The 22,219-nt window shown below is 47.1% G+C and overlaps 7 protein-coding genes across 7 annotated transcripts; 4 read left to right on the top strand and 3 right to left on the bottom strand.

The window, feature by feature from the left end:
* Window positions 1–841: 841 nt before the first annotated feature.
* LRP88_05603 (uncharacterized protein) lies at window positions 842–1,195 on the top strand (the record flags this gene model as incomplete). Its single annotated transcript, XM_083242153.1, has 1 exon — window positions 842–1,195. The coding sequence occupies one exon, from the start codon at window positions 842–844 to the stop codon at window positions 1,193–1,195; it is 354 nt and encodes a 117-aa protein (XP_083103301.1).
* Window positions 1,196–1,687: 492 nt separating this feature from the next.
* LRP88_05604 (uncharacterized protein) lies at window positions 1,688–2,726 on the top strand (the record flags this gene model as incomplete). The annotated part of the gene is made up of 2 exons (XM_083242154.1): window positions 1,688–1,766; window positions 1,831–2,726. The coding sequence occupies 2 exons, from the start codon at window positions 1,688–1,690 to the stop codon at window positions 2,724–2,726; spliced, it is 975 nt and encodes a 324-aa protein (XP_083103302.1).
* A 701-nt stretch (window positions 2,727–3,427) lies between these two features.
* On the top strand, window positions 3,428–4,123 carry LRP88_05605 (uncharacterized protein; the record flags this gene model as incomplete). Its single annotated transcript, XM_083242155.1, has 1 exon — window positions 3,428–4,123. One exon carries the CDS (start codon window positions 3,428–3,430, stop codon window positions 4,121–4,123), a length of 696 nt encoding a protein of 231 aa, XP_083103303.1.
* Window positions 4,124–5,099: 976 nt separating this feature from the next.
* On the bottom strand, window positions 5,100–5,737 carry LRP88_05606 (uncharacterized protein; the record flags this gene model as incomplete). Its single annotated transcript, XM_083242156.1, has 2 exons — window positions 5,100–5,416; window positions 5,728–5,737. The coding sequence occupies 2 exons, from the start codon at window positions 5,735–5,737 to the stop codon at window positions 5,100–5,102; spliced, it is 327 nt and encodes a 108-aa protein (XP_083103304.1).
* Window positions 5,738–8,330: 2,593 nt separating this feature from the next.
* Window positions 8,331–9,563, bottom strand: LRP88_05607 (exo-alpha-sialidase; the record flags this gene model as incomplete). Its single annotated transcript, XM_083242157.1, has 2 exons — window positions 8,331–8,925; window positions 8,977–9,563. 2 exons carry the CDS (start codon window positions 9,561–9,563, stop codon window positions 8,331–8,333), a joined length of 1,182 nt encoding a protein of 393 aa, XP_083103305.1.
* A 724-nt stretch (window positions 9,564–10,287) lies between these two features.
* Window positions 10,288–11,507, top strand: LRP88_05608 (glycoside hydrolase family 43 protein; the record flags this gene model as incomplete). The annotated part of the gene is made up of 5 exons (XM_083242158.1): window positions 10,288–10,415; window positions 10,493–10,681; window positions 10,820–11,039; window positions 11,091–11,303; window positions 11,355–11,507. 5 exons carry the CDS (start codon window positions 10,288–10,290, stop codon window positions 11,505–11,507), a joined length of 903 nt encoding a protein of 300 aa, XP_083103306.1.
* A 475-nt stretch (window positions 11,508–11,982) lies between these two features.
* Window positions 11,983–14,315, bottom strand: LRP88_05609 (ATP-binding protein; the record flags this gene model as incomplete). Its single annotated transcript, XM_083242159.1, has 2 exons — window positions 11,983–12,839; window positions 12,908–14,315. The coding sequence occupies 2 exons, from the start codon at window positions 14,313–14,315 to the stop codon at window positions 11,983–11,985; spliced, it is 2,265 nt and encodes a 754-aa protein (XP_083103307.1).
* Window positions 14,316–22,219: the final 7,904 nt, after the last annotated feature.

Genomic DNA, 22,219 nt, shown 5'->3' on the forward strand with positions numbered 1-22,219 from the left:
GCGCCATGTCCAATGGAGCCTGTTTGTGATTTTTCCTGCCTGTCCAGTGGCAATCTCTTATAGCAAAGATGTCAAAACTGTGAGAAAGACATTAATGAACCAACGACCAGAGCTCTCTTGTCTAATTGAGCAACTGTGTCAACGTAACAGACTTCTATTCTTCATAGCAAGTCTCGATCCAATCTGTGTAGCTATTGAGCAATGTCGTTTACAATCAACCAAACATCAGCTTGTGAGCTACACATCCCAATTATTGCCAATAGCTTAGCAATGTATTGGTCCTGTATGATAGAGTCTACTAGGTGACCGGTTCATCAGAGCTCATGAAGCATCAGATGTCACACAGCTTGTCCATCCCTTACTCATGATAATGCCTAGCCTCAGAAGAGGCAAGTCTCCCCTGCGCTGATTTGTTCCTGCTGAACTTGCATGCATACGTGGACTCTGTTGATGCCCTGTTCTGAAGATATGACCATGATCAACAAAAGAACTCAAACTTCCAAGCAAAACTCGTCGCTCTCAACTCTACGTAGATGTTAGCTAAAGTATCAGTACAAAGGGCAGGGACTCATATAACTGGGATATGCGGTGTAAAGATCACTATCCGCCCGATTTGGACAGGCCCCTGCGCAATGAAGTGGCACCTCTAGGATATATAGAGGGCGACCCCCATCTTCCAACTATTTAAATGGGCACTGTTCTCTCTAGGCAAGCAGCATTGCAACAAAACCAAGCATGCCTAAGCACGAAGAAGTAATATTCCGCACTGGGAGCACATTGCCCGGTGGCGACCACGCCAACCTCACCTCTCCTCGTACGAGAAACTGCGATTGGAAAGGAGATGAAGAGGGACGACTATGGTACCCAAGTCCGCGTCTACGGTCGTTTCCCTGATGCTGTCAAAGAAAAATGGGAGAGTCAAGTGGCAATAGTCGATGAGCGCAGAGGGCCCACACTCCCAGATGCCAACGAGGATAATCGCGAGGAGGAGGTGGACACTGCCCTTGTCGCCCACTCAGTTCTGGAGGCCTGCCAGGGCTTCAAGAACCCCAGCATGTGGAGAGAGTTTGTGATTGTCTCTGGCGATAGGGATATGTGTCCTGCCGTGGACACCATCTACGGGGGCGACTATCCGGCTCCGATTCACGTGTGGGCGTGGAAGGAGACTGTCAAATGTCTACAAGAACCTGCATAGAAGCTGGAAGCCAGTCACACTATATTTCCTCGACGATCACTTGGATTGTATTCGTGATAAAGGAAAGGAAACTTTCGAGGAAGAAAAAAATGGTGATGATGGTTTTCAACTGGTTTCCCCTTCACGAAAGGAGTACACGACAAGCTGTCGTCCCAGCTGCCCGGTTATTGGATAGCGGAGGTCTCATTAAAATCTCGGAACTTTACAACCAATTGAATATAAGCGCTGACAGTTTGAAGTCTTTGTGGCGCACCGCACTGGTCTAGGTCAAGCCTCCATCTATGAGACTTGTGCCGATACCCGGGGAACTAACATCAACTATTGATTTCTGACGCCCCTAGGGATACCGAACTTCCGTTAGGATCTCCCCTTTTCCCTGCCTCATCCATAACTACAAAAGAATGCCAAGAGAATGCGTTTTGCCAAGACCTCCGCTTGTTTCCTTATCCAGCTTTCCCCAGTGTTTATCCCAGTCACTCGTTACCTCTCGCAATGCGATCTGCCCTTCTCTTACAATTGGCCTTTGGGCTACTGGCCGTTGACTCTGCGGCTGCAAGCCCTTGCAGGCCAGGTGAGTGCTTTCCACTACATATTGTTCACATGGGTATCAGCTGAGATTGAACTAATTGTCCTAGGCACAACGACAACTGCCGTCACCTCGACTGCTTCCTCCGAGACATCGTCAGGCATGACGGGATCGACCACTTCGGTTGCATCGTCCGCGTCCTCGACTACTGAGTCGTCAGCCGAGACATTTGCATCGTCTACCGTCTCACAGCCCTCGGTCGAGACGTCCTCCTCCACTGTTTCGGTCGGCACATCCGCTTCCTCTACTGCCTCGACCGAGACATCAGCGTTTTCTACCACCTCGATCCAGACGTCTGCGTCTTCTACCACCTCGGACGGAACGTCCATATCTTCAACCATCACCGAGACATCCGCATCCTTGGCTAGTGAGACGACTGCATCATCCTCCACCACAGATTTCACCACCACCACAGAGGCCACAACCACCTCGACAACTTCAACTGCAGCGGCCGTTACCTTTAGCATCGTTGCAACCGGCTCAGGCCCAGTCGAAGGCGAGAACTTAGAGACCTACGACCGTTCAAACAATGTGGCGGTTTTCGGGCAATCTTTGGACAGCTCGGCTCGGCCCTTCTACATCGACGCTCAGGGGCGACTGATCAACGACCAGAACTTCTATCTCTGCGGGTTCTACGACGGATCAAATGACACTCCTAATGTTCCGGCTGAGGTTGGCACATGTGTCGACGAATACCCAATGGCCCGCGTCTTTCTGAAGTGTCAGACCACGGCCGACCTCCAGCTTACCTGCACTATCCCCTCCATAAGCTGTGTCGGCGACCCCAATGCTTTCCCTGGAACAGACCCTACTTGCGTGCCGGCTGATGGTACGTGGGGTAATTTTTACGTCATGGAGACTGGGCCGGGTGAGGTGTTGTATATTGGAGACTCGAACGCTCCTAGCTACTACAGCCCTCTGGGATTAAGTATTCAGGAGGTGTAGAAGATGCAGCGAGTTCTACCAACGTCAACGTTCGAAACCTGATGTATCGGTGATTTAGTTCATGTGTGTACATAATAACTAGTACATCTCTCTTTTTACGCTAGACAAGGCGCGCTAGAAGGGAAAGCTTTTGCGTGAATTCACTTTTTTTACTTTCCGTAACTCTAGAACTCGATTATATGAACTGAGCAAGCCCGGTGTGACCTGCTTCAGTGGCAGAGGAAGATAATACGAATGTTCATTACTTGAGTAGCCATAGTAATCATCTGCAAGGTGTGTCAACCTTGATTGGGGGCATCAATATCAACCCTGTTTTCTGCACTTCGGCGTCACCGGGTGGAGATGATCGATCAGCTGATTACTTGCGTTCAAAGACAGCTGGCGTCGTCTGCAGATAAGACAACAAAGGCGAATATCAGAACGGCAAAGAGAGTATGACTTGTAATATAAGCTATACGTCATACTCATGCAGAGTTAAAAGACGAACCAGCTTCATTACCTCATTGGAAAGGACCAGCACAAAGGATAACGACCCCATGTGATTGGAATAGGCGGTCTGAAAACCACAAAGAATAACCACCTCACATGATTTCACTGGGTGGCCTGAGTAGTTAAGTGTATGGGAAAGAGACCTGAGTTCCAGCTATTTTAGTTCGACCTTGTGCCCTCATAGAGCAGATACAATTTGAACCAGTTCAACCATGACGAAGATGCCTCTTCTCGATCCTCCACCTGCAAACGAGGACGTTGGCGACAGCTCGGTGAGCCAAGGACCACCCGCACCTCCACCTGACGAAATCAAGAGAAATATATACATCTACATTGATTACTCCAACTTTTGGTGGCACAAGACAAAACTACCCAGGGGTGACACTTGGAACTACGATGTGAAACACCTCCGAGATCTTCTCATCGGTGGCACTCAGGCTGCGAGAACGGGTAGCTATGAGTGCCAAATCAATGTTTGCGGCTACGTCCCTAAAGATATCAAGGATGCTTGCGAGGGCCTGGAGGCGACAGTTCAAACGATCCCGGGGGTCTGGAAAGAGAAGGAGGTCGACACATCCCTTGTTGCTGACTCGGTCGCGAAGGCTACTCGTGCCTTCTATAAAGAGCCAAAAGGAACTGGGATCGAGTTTGTTATTGTCTCTGGCGATCTAGACATGCGTCCTGCCGCGGAAAAGATTGCCCTGTGCGGATTTTCAGTTCAAGTGTGGTCGTGGGAAGGGGCCTTGGCCCCGGAGCTCTGGGACCTGCAAGAAGAAAAGCCGGACCTATTTAAGGTGTATCTACTTGATGACTATGAGGGAAAGTTCTTCAAAAAGCCATTTCGCAAGCTACAGGAGGATTGGAGGCGCAAGGTAGCGGACAAGGCAACAGAGGTGTCCCAAGGTTAAAGATCGGACAGGTCACATTTTTGGGAGTAATGGATCAAAATATTGAGTGCTATTTGGTATAGAGCTAACTTGGGACTCCTTGGGCTGAAGTGACGCAGTGGTTTCTATTGTGTGTTTTGTATGCATTCACAGGGTAGCTGCTTGAAGCAATGAAGACGATATTCTGGCTGCCTATCTAGGGTAGGTAAAATTGGAAAAGCGGTCACGAGGTGTGGTATGGCAAAGAAGATGAAATTAGTATCAAATATTGAGACCAAGGGCTTAACACTCACGGCATAAAGTGTTATCTATGTAGAGAGAACTCTCTTGTAGCATATAATCGATGCTATGAAGGATAAGTTTTTTTTTTTTTTTTTTCAATAAAAACCTTGCAAAATAAGTATCAATAGGCCTGAGCGGGAAAAAACTCCAATCTTTGCAATGGACGTTTGTGGGATGTTGGGAGGGGCTTATCAAGCTATGCTTCCTAGCACAGTCCTAACTGACTCTCTAAATGACGAATACAGAGGTGAGGCTATTCGCATGTCGCATCCTTTGGCACCTAAACACCATTGTCCCCAGAAAAGCGGTTAAATGGCCTCGGTGCGGAACCTCTGATTTAAATTGCGATGGTGAAGCAGCCAATCAGGGCGAGATACCAACAGGCACAAGTGGATATGACAAACCCAACTTGTGTTAGTAGTCTTGAAGCTAACACTGACTATTGATCTGTGGCGTCTGCTGAATGTATCCTAGTCCCCCCCTTTCCCGCTGCTCCAAAAGAATCCGGGCGGGAGGCGTCAGCCATGGCTTTTTTTGCACATTCGATCGTCCGTCTGGTGTTTCCACTGTAGTCACTCTTTTACCAACAGTTGCGATGCGATCTGTAATTTTCCTTCGTTTGGCCTTGAGGCTATTGGCCGTAGATTCTGCAATTGCTGGTCCTTGCAGGATAAATGAGTACTGTTGACAGTGCGTCTGTTGTAAAAACAAGTACTCAAGTGTCATTATCAGCTGCTAGGACGACATCGGCCAGTACCTCGACCGTGTCAGTCGATACATCGTCAACCTCATCGGTTGAATCCAGCACGTCTGTTGAATCGACCAGCTTGGTCGACTCATCCACTTCTTCTGCTACCGCCTCGTCCTCGGCTGAAACCTCAGCGTCCTCCACTGTCTCTGTCGAGACGTCGGCATCCTCCACTTCCACCGAGTCCTCGATCGAGACATCAGCGTCTTCAGCCGCCACTGATTCGACGATTACCACCACGACCGCAGTGGCGCCCACAACTTCGACCGAGCCCGCCTGAGTCCCTATCCCCACATTTAGCGTCCTCGCAACCGGCCAGAGTCCCGTTGAAGGCAAGGGCCTGCAAACATCCAACGCGGACAGCTTCTCAGCCTCCTTCGACCTGACTTCGGTCTTGGAGTACGCCCCTTAACCATCGATGACCAGGGAAGGATCATCAACGACCAAGGCTGGTACCTCTGCGGGCAATACGCGGGAACTGTTTACGACCCTAACGTCCCAGCCGAGGTCGTCACCTGCGACAGCGAGCAGCCGTTGACACGGGCTTTCCTGACCTGTGCGCAAACTGAGAATGGAAAGGTTACGTGCTCCATACCGGCCGTCATCTGCGCGGTTCAACCTGGTGACCTATTCTTTGCAACTTGCGAACCAGCTCCTGGTATATGGAAGAATTTGTATACTAGGAACGCGGGGTCGGGCTACATTTTGGACATTGGAGACAGCAGCGCTCCTGACTACTACTACCCTATTGAATTGAGTGTTGAGGCTGCTTAGAAGGTCTCTGAAGTCTTGTTTGAGATCTCAGTATAAGCTATCACTCATTATCATCCGTTGATTGGGGCTCATTCTTATGTAGATATAATAACGAGTTCATTTTTTTAGGAACCGTCTTGGTAACGAGAACAATATGACAGTCAGGAGGATAGGCCCTTCCGTTTAGGCCAGCAAGATTTCTTTCCACACAGGACTAGGAGCCAGACTATTTTCAATGGCTTCTTGAATTAGGTAGCCAAAGCCTCGTCGCTCAGCTAGACCACCTTGTCACTCCAATAGCAATACATTGAAATAGTTCCACTCCCCGTCCACCTTGGGATAAGAAGACGTGGAGCATTTCTCGAGTTCTCGATCCTCCCCAGAGTGAATCTCGGACAACAGAATGACCTCAAAATATGTCTGTGATTCAAAGTATGTCGTCTCCTCAAAGCCATCGAGCCAGACAAAACCACACCTCTCACTGGTAGAGTCTACCAGGTGACCGGTTGCGTCGAACACGTCGATGTCGGAGATTGTGTAGAACGCCGATATGGTCCAGAACTGGAGGACATGATACGGTGGAACATCCCGAGAGAATGAAATAGTCCCCTAGGGTGCAGTGCGGCTCGTGTCCAGGCCTGCTAGGGTATATCGTCCATGACTAAAGGGTCGTCTTTCCCGATATCCCGCAAACTTCAGATCGTCAAGAGGAAAGGATGGTTCGCAAGAAGGGTCCCAGACCAGACTGACAATCGCGGAGGGACTTCCCCTGAGAATGTCATTATAGCTAGGCGGGATCCAGCGCAAAAACGTTGTCGAGGGCCCGGACCATCCTGTCCATGAATAGCTAGGAAATGTGGAGCGGCGACGCAAACTACTACTAGAGGACCGAAGAAGGATGAATATATCAAAGGTGGTAGTCGGAAGTCCCTCCAGGAATCGGCATCTCATGGCGACGGAGAATCGCTGAATGATACCCGCCATGGCGCGAGGAGCATCGCCCTGGTTGGTCAAGATTCGTTTATTGTAGAACTGGATTATCCAAGAATAGTCATGAACAGGGTGATGCATCAATATGACCTCTGAAAGAAGCTGCGGGATTGTCCATATAGTTGGTCCGGTTGCGTTAGGAAGGTCCATCAAGTGTTCGGCCTGAGCGGTTCTTCGACAGCGGTAGAAAAGATTGCCATCTACAAAGTATATAGCTCTCCGTGACAGCAGCCGCTCTTGGAATCTGTAAGACATTAGATGACTAAGTTCCTAATCGAGCTAAGGGGCATAAGAAACCTTACGTCCACCCTCTAGTATCGTAGATAGAATGGCCTAGACGATCATCTAGACCAACCACAACACCCATCGTGATACCAGACGTCACATGATGAGTGTTTATCGAGGGCTTCCTGGTGCCATCCTGGGCACCGGGGAGACGAGCATTGGCGTCACGGCCACAAGCCGCCACAATGGTCAGCCAGGCTCGCTCGTAAATCAAATCCATTGCATCCACACCCTGATCTAGGTCATCGGCATCGTTCTGCATTAGACATAAGGCATCAATCCAGAGATATCGACATCCGAGACGTTGAACGACAGCTATCGCATCGCGGATTGTTGCTGGAAGCCGATCTGAAACCTTGTTGAGAGACCCTGGCATGAGCAGTACTGGCCTGTTCGCCTTGGTGAGTCTAAAATTGGCTACAGCACCCCATACATAGCTCAAAGCTGTGTATTTATCAAGGTGCTGTATCTCGACTAGACAAGCGGCTTGGACATCGATTAAGCGGATGAAGGGTAGGCCGCGAAATGCCTCGGCAAACGGCACTTGTGTTGGAAGCTGACAATGATCTCCATGTTCTTGTTCACAGGAACGTATCCAGCCCAAGACCCTCGAGGTATCGATGAGGGGCTCTGTCATTGGCCTAAGAAGGCATCTTCCGGGATGCACGGCCCTCATCTAGTGGACTGCATCATCCGTCGATTCCACAAGGCCAAAGCTGATCCAGACATCTTCACCAGCATTCGGCACTTGGAAGGCGAAGCCGACTCCAACTCCTTCCCTCCAATCCAGCCTGATGGATTCCTCATCAAGCACTTTCGCATCATTTTTGAGCCTCGACGACGAGTTGACAGAGAGGACATGAGCTTTTCCTGACCCGAGAGCCGGTGCCTAGATCGTACAATGCCCTTTTTCTGGCACCAGAAGATAAATCATGGAAGGGTATCTGAGCGCACCATTGGCAAAGTGCTGTCGAGGACATGTTGGCAATTAAGACAAGTTAGCCATCATCTCGAAGATGCAAGGTTGAAAAATACTACTGTAGGTAGAGAGGGGTTGAATTCATCACGTGCAGGTGTTGAGCAAAAAAACAGCCAATGGTTCAAGAGCTTTGCATTGATTTTCTCATATCAGCCCACCTGTAGTCAGCCTGCCTAACTCGACTCAACTACCTAAACTCCAAGGTCAGTCAGCTTGACAACGCTGAGGCTGACCTGGTTAGTGCTACTAGGGGGAAGCCTTCCTCCTCCGATAATCAGCAAGTAGTTGTCATCTTCATGAAAAGTCATCAAGGCTCTCGTGTACGCGTTAGGCTGAGGCGTGGCATACTCGACCCACGATCCATCAGCACCAAGGTTCTTGTTCACAAAAATGGCAGACTGGCTTCCAGAGCTGACGATGATGCTACCATTGGGTCCGCCAACTTTGCTCCAGACGACAGTGGGCGAGCTCACGGGACGAGTGCCCTTGTCGGAGACCAGGGAGTGACCTGGTGCGCTGAGGATGTTGAGGGGATCAGATGACAGGCGATAGTGGACACGGCAGCCGTCGGTGCCGCAGACTTCGTAAACGTAGATGTACTGGCCGTTGGGCAGGAGAGCGAGCTGGGGCATTCCAGGGCGGGCAGAATAGTTGTTGTCGTCAACAACATCGTTAACAAGCGCGGACCACGAGAGAAGGTCCTTGGTGGTCTGGTGGACGAGCTTCTGGCCATACTTGGGGTCTCGCTGGTCAGAGTAGTAGCAGACAAGCTGATCCTTGTACACCCTGGCAAAGAGTTAGCGACTGAACTTAGGAGACGATGAGAAGGGTGCATACATCATGTAAGGCTCCCACACGGGGGTAAGTCCATTGTTAGGTCGAGCCTCGCCTCCCTCAGCGATAGAGCTCACAAACTTCCAAGTCTTGCCGCCATCAGTGCTAGCATAGACATCAATCTTGGTCTTGCTAAGATCTGTAGGGATACTGTTGCCGGAGCCGATAATAGTACCCTTGGGGAACTTGCCAATGGCACGAGGCAGCTCGTACAGGTCAGGCTGGTATCTCAAGCCCCAGCCGTTGACCTGGTCCTCAATCTTTCCAATCTGAGTCCAACTGACACCTCCATCAGTGGACTTGAAAATGGGAAAGTAGACCAGAGGTGGCTCAGGGGAGTAGTTTTCCCAGGTGGACAGAAGGGAGCCATCTGAGAGCTGGATGGCACGGGCGTAGAGAACGCGAGGATCCGTCCAGCCGGCATTGGAGGGAGGTGAAAAGATGACCTTGTTGGAAAAGGTCGAAGTTGGGAGCGCACGATTCACGAGAGTAGGCGGCGCATTGTCAAGGGAGTTTGGGGCGGCGGCCGGAGCAGCGAAAACAGCAGGGAGGCTGAGAAGGCCTCCCAGGAACAGGGACTTGACAAGCATCTTGGAAGAGGGACTCAACGATGATGTTGTGTGTCCTGGCGTGCCAATGTCAATGTCTATCCACTGTCTACTACTTATAGTAAATGAAGATGGCGTCTTCCGACCTCGGCAAGTTAATAGCACGAGAAACCTCGTGATGCCATACCCCTGACACCTCCGCATCTGCCGTCTACCGACGCAACCACTGAGCTTGTCCCTCTAGCGCCAACACGCCAATGGTGCGGTAAATAAATGACGTCGACTCCCCAGTTCCGCGTTTCCGCATTCAGATGTAACCCCCCTTCTTCTGGAAGCTCCCCCGGGAAAACACCTGATACCCTGGTAAACCTTCGTAGTAGTGCGGGGCCCCGCGTGATGCGGAGATGGAGTTGAAACAAGCGCTCCAATCAATTTTGAGAAGAGGTTATGGAAACTTTTGGAGCTTGGCTGTCAGTGGCCGAATAGGGTTGGGTCGGACGGGTTTATAGGGATCGGCGTCAGTCGATATCAACAAGGTTAGAGGGATATAGAGCGGAACAGTTACTCGAACGGTGAATAGCTTCAGCCGCACCACTCGGGAGAACAGAAACCGAACCTCAAGTGGTCAGATTGTTAACCCCGCCAATGTCTGCAAAGGAAGGAGTTGGTTGCAAACCTGGGGTTAGCTATATATCCGCAAGCCACCTCCGCAAGTACTAAGACTAAGTTGACCAGGGACTCTTAGGCATCCCCAAGCTTGCAAAAGATGAAGTCGATTACCAATCTTGCACTTTGGTGCTCTTTTTTCACAGCTGGAGTTCAAGCTTTCCAGAACCCTATCCGGAAGCCAGGACCTGATCCCTCTGTGGTATTTGCGGATGGATACTATCACCTGTGAGTACGATCGCCACCTGGTATCAAGACGGGTGAAAAATGAGAGATAATAGATCGTTAATACTGATAATTGGTAGGACGTATACAACCTATAACCATATTGAGATCACCAAAGCAAAGAAACTTGGAGACCTCATCAATGGAGAAACAAAGACGATATGGACCGACACCAACAGGACCCGCAGCGCAAACATGTGGGCACCCGAGATTCATCGAATCGATGACATCTGGTACATGTTCTACTCAAGCTGTAACGCGGACCTGCCGTGCTGCGATAGCTGTCAGACTCGAGTCCTGAAAGGCTGCGATGCTGCAGGTCCTTCAGACTGCGAGTACGAGCACCTGGCGGATCTCGTTCCTCCCAAGGGCAAGCAGGGTCAAGCAGATGGTAATTTTGCTTTCAGCATTGATGGGACGTACTTGGAGATCCCTGGCAAGGGGCGTTTCCACGTGTTGAGCATTATTAACAAGGACCTGCTACAATCTATCGCCATTACTCATCTCGATACTGAGAATTGGACCGTTGACGGCTGGCATGTCATTTCTGTTCCAGACCAGCCTTGGGAGATGAACACGACCAACTCGAACCCTAACTCTATCACTGCTGTGAACGAAGGTCCTCATGTGAGTTATTCTTGTTGAAAACGAGGACAGAAATGTTTGCTGACAGAACAGCCTCTTTACCACGACGGAGAAATCTGGCTTTCTTACTCCGGGTCGTACTGCGGGACACCGAACTATGCTCTTGGGCTCCTGCATTATAACGGAGGAGATCCCTTGGAGGCTTCATCATGGGACAAGATTGGCCCCGTCTTCTCCCAAGCCAATGGAAACTATGGCACCGGACATAATTGCTTCTTCACATCGCCCGATGGAAGCCAAATCTGGGTTGGTCCTTCAAGACCCGAAAGTGTAATGAGCTAGCTAATGCCCTTACAGAATGCCTTCCACGCAACCAGCAACTCGCGAGGATCCTGCGGTGGGGATAGATTTACCCTGGCTCAGCTGGTCACTTTCAAGCCTGGCCAAACCCCAGAATTTGGTGTGCCACAGCCTCTTTCTGCTGTGTTGGATCCTCCCAGTGGAGAGTAGTTGATGAATGACTCACTGAGCAGTGCATGCTCAGGTGTTGATGGACATTATGAAGACTTCGTGTTCGTATACTACTCGTCTACAAGTGAAAAAAATTCAAAGAAACATTTTGCGAAAACTGTTTGCAATACTCCCTAAGGTTTGTTTGACTTTGAGGGCGAGACCTACAAGGTCACAGCCGTGGCAGTGGAACTGGATGATGGGAGAACAGTCGACGGGGATATGTATGTCTGGGGTGGGGATATGGCCGATGTCTCGACGGAGCCTTGGGAGCTGGAGAGTTTCGTCAAAGAAAGACTAGAGGACTGGATAGATCTTTTTGGTGGGATGGAACTGGTTGGAGAAGACTGAGACGGCAAAGAAAGACGCCTAGCTCATTCACGGGGATAGAATCCCAGCTACGATTGAAGAAAACAACTTTCTCTACTCAACTACTGATTGACTTAACAAATGTGATCGCGTTAGAACAAGCTTATTAAACCGTGTGCGGATTGAATCTCTTTGTAAAGGACTCAAGCTCCAACAGGTCCTTCTTCGACGCGCTCGGCCGGATCCTCTGAAGGGCCTTGGCAAAGTGCGTGGGCCCAAGACGCATCTTGTCCGCTTCATCAGATGAGCCATTCTTATGGCTTTTCTTGCTGTTCTCAATAGCCCAGATGAGTGCCGCCTCTGCACACAGACTGCGCAGGTCAGATCCCGAGTAGCCCTCTGTCTCCCGAGCCAAAGAGTCAATCTCGACCAGAGGCTCCAGCTCTTCGCCCTCGAGAAGCACCCCTAGTATCTTGGAGCGCGATTTCGTATCAGGGAGACCGATCGGGATCTTCTGCGGTAGTCGACGTAAGAAAGCCTTGTCTAGTGTGTCGGGGCGATTCGTAGCAACAATAACACACGGCGCGTTGTCGTTCTGTGCTAGCCCATCCATCTGTGAGAGAAATTGCGTCACTGTGCCACGCTCCCAAGTTCTCCTGGCCATTCCACGATCGTAGAATAGAGAGTCCACTTCGTCAATGAAGAGGACACAGGGATACAGTTTCGAGGCCAAGGTGAATGCCGCCTTGATGTTCTTTTCAATCTCGCCGACGTATTTGGACAATAAGGCGGCGCCGTCAACGCAAAGCATGGTTGCCCCTGACTCTTTGGCGATTGATCGCGTTAGATGCGTCTTTCCCGTCCCTGGAGGCCCGTAGAGGAGTATGCCCTTGATACGAGCCTGACTGAGGAGCGAGGTGGAAGGCGTCGAGGGCGTAAGATATGCTGAGGATACCAGATGCAAGACGGTCTCCTTGAGCTCGTTGTCGATGATTACTTGTGAATAACTCGACCGAATCTCGTCTTGAAGTCGCCAAGGTTAGAGATGAGGCGTACCAAGCCAAAGGCCTTTGCCTTGATTTTTGACTTACCCGGATTGATGACACAATCCACCAGATTCTGCTCCGCCGGGTTACACTCTTGGCGAAGGGCGGTCATCTTGTCCTTCCAGGTCTGTTTTTTATCCTTGACTGGCTCCTCATTGTCAAGGTCCCCCCCAACGTCTTCCGGAGGCGCTGGGCTGATCTTGTTCACTGGCTTCTCATGCTTGTGAAGACCTAATCTTGACAGTACAAGCAGGATATCGCCTGCTTCTAGTTTCTCTTTGCCAAAAGAGCGACCGTTTAGCTGTAGGAAAGCTCCATAAATCTTCTCCCAGATCCATGGTTCGTCACCAAAGCATTGCCCAGATTCTTTGCACACCAGCTGCTTCCAGTCCGTGTGTGGATGAAGAATCGTAGGGTCAAACACATGGGACATCGCCTGTCTCAAGATCCGCTTCAGCCTGCGAATGTTCACCGAAGCCATGTAATCTGTGTGTTTGAAGTCGATCGGGCCGACGTTGATCGGGGTTACGAAGTGATTGGAAAGCATGGTCGCGCAAGTGTTGTTGTACACAGGCTTCCAGTTGAGGTGATCCCCATCGACACACTGCTGGCACAAGCAGTCGAGCACGTTCTGTGCTGGGATGGTCAGGACAACCGCAATGGTCTGGCCTTTTTCTCGTCGCTGTTGGATGCAATCGCATAAACGACCTAGAAAACGGTACCCGTTTCCCAAGGCCAACATGGTTGCGGCTTCGCGAACGTGGACTAAAACTGGGCCAGTCGATTCAGGTTGTTCATCTCGTGTTGTTTCGGTTGTGTCTCCATCTTCCGGGACGACGGCGGCTTGATTATTTGAAACAGCGTCAAGGATCGTTGAGTAGCTCCTTTGCGTTCTCTCCCAGGCTTCTTTCTTCGCGTCGGTGTCAAATTCGGAAGATGACGAGAACCAGTGCTTAGCCATGGGAACATCCCAATCCATCTTCTTGTCCATTCTCTTATCAGGTTTGCTCTCCGAAGGGCCAGCGGGGCTTTGTAGACTAAACTCCAGGGCCACGTCTTCGAGATCTTCGTAATCATATGATATCAGGGATGTGCCGATCTCTTTTGCCAGGGCCTTGATGAGTTCGTCGAGAAAGTCGATAGGCGCCGCCTTAGGTCCACCCTCGAGGATGACAAAGGACTGTTTTGGGTCTAGGCGACCTTCGGAGTTTTGCGCAAAGGCTGACGCCAGGATGTCGCGTAACATGGAGAAGGTATCAGAGGATACCTGGCATTTGGTAGGGTCTCGAGGCTGTTTTTCGGCTTGGTCGTTGCTAACTTTATTCACAGGCTTTATATCTTTCGCTCCTGTGGTGTCAACAATCTCGATTTTGGGATGTATCTCATCGAGGTTTGCTGTCAAGGTGATGTTGTGGTTGAGAAACCACTCTGGGAGTTGGTGGTTGACACTCATGGTGAAGCTTGGACAATGATGAGAATGGAAGGAAACTGGTTACGATGACAAGATGATGCGATGAGGGACGTTTTAAAAAAAAAATGGAAGAAGTGTGCTTATGAAATGAATCCTGGGAGCAATGAGTTATTGCGGGTCCGCTGACGGGTGCCTAGCTGGCTGCCTGGTTTGTCTTCACGATCTTAGACTTGATTGGCAGACTCTTTTTTTGATATGCATCTCGCAAACTAGAACATGCGAGATTTGCGTCTCTGAAAAGTCGGTAAACTTTATTTCCCAGCGAGCGGCCGTCGGGAAATATGAGCATACAGGTAGAGCTATGTTTTCTGAATGCAGGTCGCTGTCTTTGGACGAATCTTGAACTCAAGGTTTCTCTTTGCACAATTTAGCCCTCTATGGCCGAGACACAAAAGGCTAATATTATGTAGGTTGTAGTACATTATGATTACATTTACTGTTGGCACATGTTGACGATTATATTCGTTCTTGCAAATGATAAACTTGGTTGAAGACGTCCTGTCAGATACTCAACATCAATCAACAAATACACGAGCACTCTATTGGCTTCTCTAATTGAGCTTAACAACTATCAGGCAGCCCTTATGAGTTCTCTAAGTCTCTCTCTAGCAGAGAAATGACACCCGAGTATACCTCTTGGCAAAAGTCCTCACTCCCTGAATAGTAACTATTGTTGTGCAACTCCCCTCCCAGGCAACGTGTCATGGCGGTTCCATAGTTAGAGCTAGCCATCCGAGTCTCTCCTAAAAGCTGGTGTGCGGTGGAGTAGTCGATGAGAGGGCTGGATTCCTCTTGGGTCCTAAATGACGCAAGAGTTCTTCCCAGGATGAGCTCGATCAATAACACTCCCAAGGACCATAAAGCTGGGTTGCAGAATGGCGGCGAAGTCTCTTTCCCCTTTCCAGCACTTGCACTGTTGTTTCTGAGGAGAAAGGGCCTGGAGTAGATGGGATAATCCTGCTTCTTCAAGAAGAAGATATCACTGCTGGTGAGTGTATTTGGCAACCATGGATTGCCATGGAGCTGCAAAATACTCGATGAGGCCACCATAGCGAGGTGCAAGCGGTCCCGATAGGGCAAGTGAATTGAATCGTCTTTTTGCTTGAGGATCTCCCTCAAGGACATGATTGAGTGATAAGGCCTATCCGAGTAGTCTGAAAAACAGATGGGAGAAAGAGAATACTCCTTTACTCTAAGAGCTAAGTTGTCGAGAATTTTTCTATACGAGCTAACGCCGGTCTGTTTTCGCCACCCTTGATCCTCTCGCAGAGGCTGAGATGCCCCGTGACAGGAACACTTATGCCAGTCGTTGCACATGGCACGGATGTGTTTAGGCTCATGGCCGTTATGCTGCTCTGCGTCTGGACGAGCAAGGTGGATCTATAGAAGAATGAAGCCGTTTGCTATTTCTTCTAGGCTCACAAGGATGCATTAGGCCCACTGGTGAACGATCATGACGAGTAGTGTGCCAGTTCCGGCCAACGCTCCAAGTTCGGTCCAAACCATCTCTACTTGGACAGGGTAGTTAGTAAAGGAGTCTTCTCTCGGGTAGAGTCACGCGTCGTGCAGAGGGTCTATCGGACATACTGCTGGTCGTGATTTGGGAGTTTGATGTAATGGACTGGATGTGTAGGTAAAAAGTAAGGTCGGAGGTTAATCGCACACCACTATGTTTCGTGTGTCGGTCTCTACCCGTTGACTCATGCGGGGCGAGCCCGGGCGAGCCAACTTAGCAAGCTAAGTTGGCCCCAAAACCCTGGGACACTCCTAAAACCCCGGGATATCGGCGGGGCCTGATTTTAGCTGTGATTTGCTACTTTTCTCATCCTCTGACTTTCTCATGCTGTCCAAAGTCATTGTAAAGCCACAAATTGAGGGAAATTGAAGTCTCTCGTGATGCAGAAAGGAATGGCTTTTGGATTGACTTTCATTTAGCTATAGAAGCTGCTGCTTGGGCACCTAGGCCCTTCTGCGGTGCCAGATGGTGCCCTATGTAAAATTGGCTGTACCGGCGTCCTCTAGGGCTCTCGCCCTGGCTTCTTATGCGGCCTCTTCTTGCCAGATCATATCATTGATCCTCCACCCGCGAGATGTGTGTTGTTGAGGCTGATGACGCGTAGGGCACGGCGTGAGGGGGGTTTCCGGCCATGGAGATGACTCGTATGAGGGCGTGAGCGGCCGCGAGGATCGCTCGTGAGGCGGCGTTGCTCGGTTATCGCGAATTCGGGGTAACTCGATCACTGGAAGGTCCTCCTCCTCTTCTTCTTCATCTTCCTCATCGCTAGCCAGCCCGCCGAGGTTGAAATCGATAGTATCGTCGCTTCGAGCGAGGGCGGTCTAGTTAACGGCGTTGAGGGGCTTCGAGGCATAATTTGCTTAATGGATCGACTCAGTGACTTCTGGCGGCAACTATGTATCTATTATAAAGCTATTAGTCTTCTCGTTAAGTAGTAAGGTTATCTGAGATCGTTGTATATCTATCGATAGATATTCCTTATCCTTCTCTATATATTTAAGCCACTTCTTAAACTATAACTTCTTAGTAATGCTATTAATAATAATTTCTTTATTCTCCCGCTACTCTGCCTTAAGCTTTTTAATCTCGCGAAGAAGAATAAAGCGAGTAGCATATATCTGCCGCCTATGTTCCTTTTCGTGGGTCTTAGCGAGGAATTCCTCTTATTAATTACGTAGTTCTTAGAGGCTAATATTATAAGCGAAGTTATCTATAGGTTTACCTTTTTTCCCTCTCTTCTTCTTGTAATATCGCTTCTTAATCCGCTTTGTTTAGTTATCTATATATATCGTTACTATTTCCTCAAGGAGGTAAGCTTCTATGATGACTTTATTAACTTCTTAAAGGCCAGCGCGGGTTAGAGAGCTAAGGAGATCGCGGTACTTCTCTATGACTTACTTCGCGGTATTGCTAGGGTCGGACCGGAGCTTATGCAGCTAAGGTGAACTGGTTGATTGAATATCTAAGACTAAGGAAGGGAGAGAAAAGGCAAAGAACTAGCTGTGACCTCGCTGCGGGTTTTGTGCAGGGCTCGCAACGGGGCTACGGAGAAGGATTTCTCCGGTCTTGGTTTTTCCAGGGGGAAACAACCTTCCTCACGGGTTCGCCCGTAACACCTGCACGCAGCTCCATAGCAGCTTGACCTCCTCACTCTCTTCTACAACCTTTGCCACTGACAGCCTAAGACTACTAGTTAAAGTCTTATGCCTACTCTATTATAATCTCGCTGTTAGAGAAGGCAGATTTAGGCTTTGCGAACCTTATCTATAGATTAGTATTTATATAGGCGTAATCTAGCGTCGGGAGAGTCTTAAAGATAATCTAAGGGGGGGTCATATTACTAGTAGCGCTGCCTATACTGATGAGGGTAGCGGTCTCGCGATTCGACGGGTCGAGCACTTAGGCGTAAGTCTTCCTTCCTCCTTATGCGCACAACAAGGCACTATACCCACTCACGCAAGTGGCCGACTCTGATCCTAGCTTGGTCTACATTCTAGCATTCGGAGGCGCCGATCCTAAAGGTCCTGATGGTCTCAGTAAGTCATTTAAACTAGTTTTTAAGGTCAGTGATGCCTCTGGCTTCCCAAGACTCACGGGGCTTCTCGATGGCCTTAAGGAAGGTCTTCTGCAGTTTAGGATGATCCTTATAGAAGCGGCTATACTAGGAATGACTGACTGGCTTCGCTTCTGGGTCTCTGCAGCGGCGAAGGGTATTAGCGGCGTCTTTAATCTCGGGCTTGGAAGCTGGAAAGCCGGACTTTTCCATCTATATGACGAAGACAATAATAGCTTCTTCTTCTTTATCGGTAAGGGATCGCGGGCGTCCTACTAGCCTCATGGAATCAGGGTTCTCTAGCTGCTTAATAAGCCGGTTAACTACGCTGCTCAAGGAAGCCTTATATTTCATTATTGCGGCCCTAATAGAGAGTAGCTTTATGATGCCGGCAGAAGAAGCGCATTGAGGTTAGTTAGCGAAGTTAGCATATAACTAGACCACTTCCCTCACAGCCTTAAGGTTATTAGTATTTGTTAGATAGCGTACGGCATATTCGATCAGAACGATATGAAATAACACGATGTGGAGCTAAAAGTGATGATATTATTGCTTGATCTTCCTCCCGGCCCCTCTCGAGAGAAGAGGGGGTTTTCTAGTCATCTGACTAAGGCTAGGATATCTATGTACCAGGGGTTTATGCAAATTCGGGGCAGATGCCGCCACATGAGGGGTCGATCCAACACACCCCCCTAGCTGAAGCCGGGTAGGTTAAAGCTGCCGATATCAATAGGATGACCCCGGACCCTCTAGCTCTTCCTTCAGCTCCTGCCACCTCTGTTGCCCTAGCCGGTCTGAGATGTCAACCAGACCTAGCTGCTATATAGACCGTTGGAAGGTTAGGTTGCTGACTATCTTCGTGAGCCCATCTGCGATCATTTGGTCGGTTGGTATATAGTCCACCTAGATCCTGTTCCTCTGAGCTTCTTGCCTCAGCCAGTGGTTATGTATATTAATATGTCGTAGCTTGGTTTATAGCTTATTGATGTCTTTATGGATGAGCCGGATAGTCTACTAGTTATCACATTAGATATAAATCTTTTCCTCTTCCAGCTAGATCCCTAGCTCTTTAACTAGCCGGGTGATAAACATAGCTTCTTTAGCTGCTTAAGATAGTGCTAGCAGCTCGGCCTCGGTCGTTGAGGTCATAACCGTAGACTGCTTATTAGCCCTCCATCTAATTATTCCTCTAAATAGTCTCATGACATAGGCTTAGGAGCTTTTCTGGTCTTCTAGGTTATCTATAAAAGAGGCATCGCTAGCTATAAGGAAATAATTATCTTAGCCGAATTAAAGAGCTAGGTTATTAGTCTTCTTAAGATATAAAAGGACCTTATTAGTAGCTTAATAATGCTTAGGCCCTAGGTTTAAGTTAAACCTTACTAGCTAAGATGCAATAAAAGCCATATCTAGCCAGGTTATTATAGCTATATATAGGATTAATCTAATCTTCTATTAGTATTATCTTATTAAAGGGATTAAGGCTAAGGTATCTAATTAAATAAGGTCTTCCCTTTTTATAGGGGTATTATACCGCTAATCTAGGTCTTCCGCAAGGTTAGCTATCTTATCTAGATATATAGATTAGGATAACTAGATAAGTCCTTTTATTTAGTCTTAAATAACCTTAATTCTAAGAAACTATTAAAGATCCTATCTACCTATTAAGTTATATTAACCTTTAAGACCTATAATAATCTTTTATATATCTTAATATTTATTCCTTTAGTAGGTAAAGATAATATTATCTATATAGAAGAAAATAATAATCCCATTCTTTATTATATAGTAAGACTTATATTAAACTGGCTTAAAGCCTAAGTCTTAGAGTATAGCTATGAGTTCTTTCTGCCATAGGAGGGGTAATTCCTATAGCCTATATAAAGCTTTCTAGATAAGTAAGATCTTTCCTGCCTTTCTATATCCAGGGGGCTTTCTTATTAAAATCTTCTTATCTAGCCTCGCGTTAATAAAGGCGTTAATTATATTATATTATATAAGGTCTAGGTTAAACCGGGTAGTAATTACTATTAGGGTCTAGAATGACCTTCTGGCTAAAGTCGCAGCATAGGTCTCTTTATCTAACCCTTTTAGCTATTAGTCTCCTTAAATAACTAGCCAGGCCTTATATTTAATAAATCTGCTGTGCTTATTAAGCTTATAGATATAAACCTATATGCAGTTAAGGGTCTATTTGCCTAGAGTTTAGGGGTCATCCCGATAGTGCCAAGGCAGCTATGGCAGCTAACTACGATGAATAGACCTTGGTTTCTTTAGTAGCCATTACAGCTTAGCTTTATCGATGATTTCCCTATCAAGGGTTCTAATCAGGCTAGCTAGTCTTCTGGCATTAAAGGCAGCCTTCTAGACGTTAGACCGTTTAAACCTAGGGTCCCTTTTATTGCTAGGGCCCTTTGGATCTTGCCCACCCAGTGGATCCGAGCCATCTTAGATCATCATCGCCAGAAGGGCAGCTAGCAGTAAAGACATAGAAGTTAAGTAAGCATAATTATAGGTGCTAGGGGATCTAGATTAACTATCTTAAATAGTATTACCTTCCCTAGGCTTTCCTTAATTACCTTCTTTAATTCTAGGTACTTATATTATAATAGAATCTAAATTAATATCTTTAATTAAATCCCTTAGGCCTAGGTTATTACCTTAATCCCTTAGATTATAATCTTAATTATTATCTTAGTTAAGATTAATCTTATTAACCTAATCCCTTAGGCTAAGGATATTACCTTAGTCCCTTAGATCGCGGTTTAAAGCATTATCTAGATTAATCTTATTAGCCTAACCCCTTAGGCTAAGGATATCGCCTTAATCCCTTAGGTCTAAGTCTAGAGTATTATCCTAATCCTTATAGTAGTTAGCATTTTATATTTTACTATTAGTTATTATTTTAGCTATTAATTAATCTAATTAAGCCTCTTTTACTTAATTTAATAGCTAATTTAATTCCTTCCTATTAACTTATAATAAGTTATTTTTTAATTAATTAATATCTCTATTAAATTATTTATCTTTATTAAAGATAATATCTCTTATAGATATAACTTTTTTAATAGCTAAGTTTTAGATTTAATAAATATTAATTAACTAATAGCCCATAAGGTAGCTAATCTAGGCGCAGGGATTTAGTTATTACTACTTATTATAGCCCTTTAGAGCGTCTTAGGTTATTATAAATGCCTTAAATCTATAGGTTTATAAGTAACCTAGATAGGGGACCTTGCGTTCCTAGCTATAACTATCTCGCTAGGCTATTACTATATAGAACTATATATTTTATTAGAGGAACAAAACACACCAACTATAGCTAGTTTATATAGTCGTATAACTTTTCTTAAAGACTTCTAAAGAAAGATCCCATATACTTCTCGGTAAGGCAAATATAATATAAAATAATAAGGGCAATTAATTAATTAATAGCAATAGAGATTTAATTAAAGAAAGAGCCTAAAAGCTGCTCCTTTCTTATTAATTATAATAATAGTGATAATAATACTAATAGCCGAAGGCAACTAGTCTTTGACCTTTTTCTATATATAGGAAATTACTTAATAGCCTAAAATAGCTTAGCACCTTTTTCCCCTAACTTATAGCTCCCCACGAGGCTTCGATGCCTATCCTCACGGCTCCTAAGAAGCCTCGTAAAGAAAACCCTCTGGTCATACCCTATATTACTTCTCACTTAGCTCCCTATTATTCTTATAACTCTTACCTATCTCGAATTAATTAATTAACCGTCTCTGCTCTTTTATCACTTCTTTATTCTCTTATCCCGGCCCTCCTTTGCTGCCATAGCGGGCATTTATGGCTAGGCGGCAGTGGCTAAGATCTTATCCTATTGCGAGGGTCTTATTAGGCCGGCGGGAATATAAGTAGAGTAGTTACTAGTTAGTAATTATTGCGTTAGTCGGCCACGTACCTAGCCGAGCTAGTCCTTTTCTCCTAGCTTAGCTAATATAATCTATATAGCTAGCCTAATTAGTTTCTTTTTTAATATTAATTTCTTATTACTCTTATAATCTAAGTAGATAAAGTTCTTAGCCCCGCGGATGCTAGGTCTTTCTTTAATAATATAAGGCCGCCTATCTCTAGCCTTGCCCTAGCTATATTTATTTATTATTTAATTAGACGCTTTTAATAACTCTTACTTCTTAGTTAGGTTATTCGCGCCCTTTAAAGAGAAAGGGCTTTAGGACTATTAATATTTAGACCCGCTATTTAATAAAGGCCATAATCGCTTTAGAGTTCCTAGGGATAGCTTCTTAAGAGGCTTACTTAGGGTCTAAGGTTAACTTATCTTAT

Source organism: Fusarium phalaenopsidis (assembly GCF_050370095.1).
Source record: "Fusarium phalaenopsidis strain FUZ10S chromosome Unknown contig_32292, whole genome shotgun sequence".
Taxonomy (NCBI): domain Eukaryota; kingdom Fungi; phylum Ascomycota; class Sordariomycetes; order Hypocreales; family Nectriaceae; genus Fusarium; species Fusarium phalaenopsidis.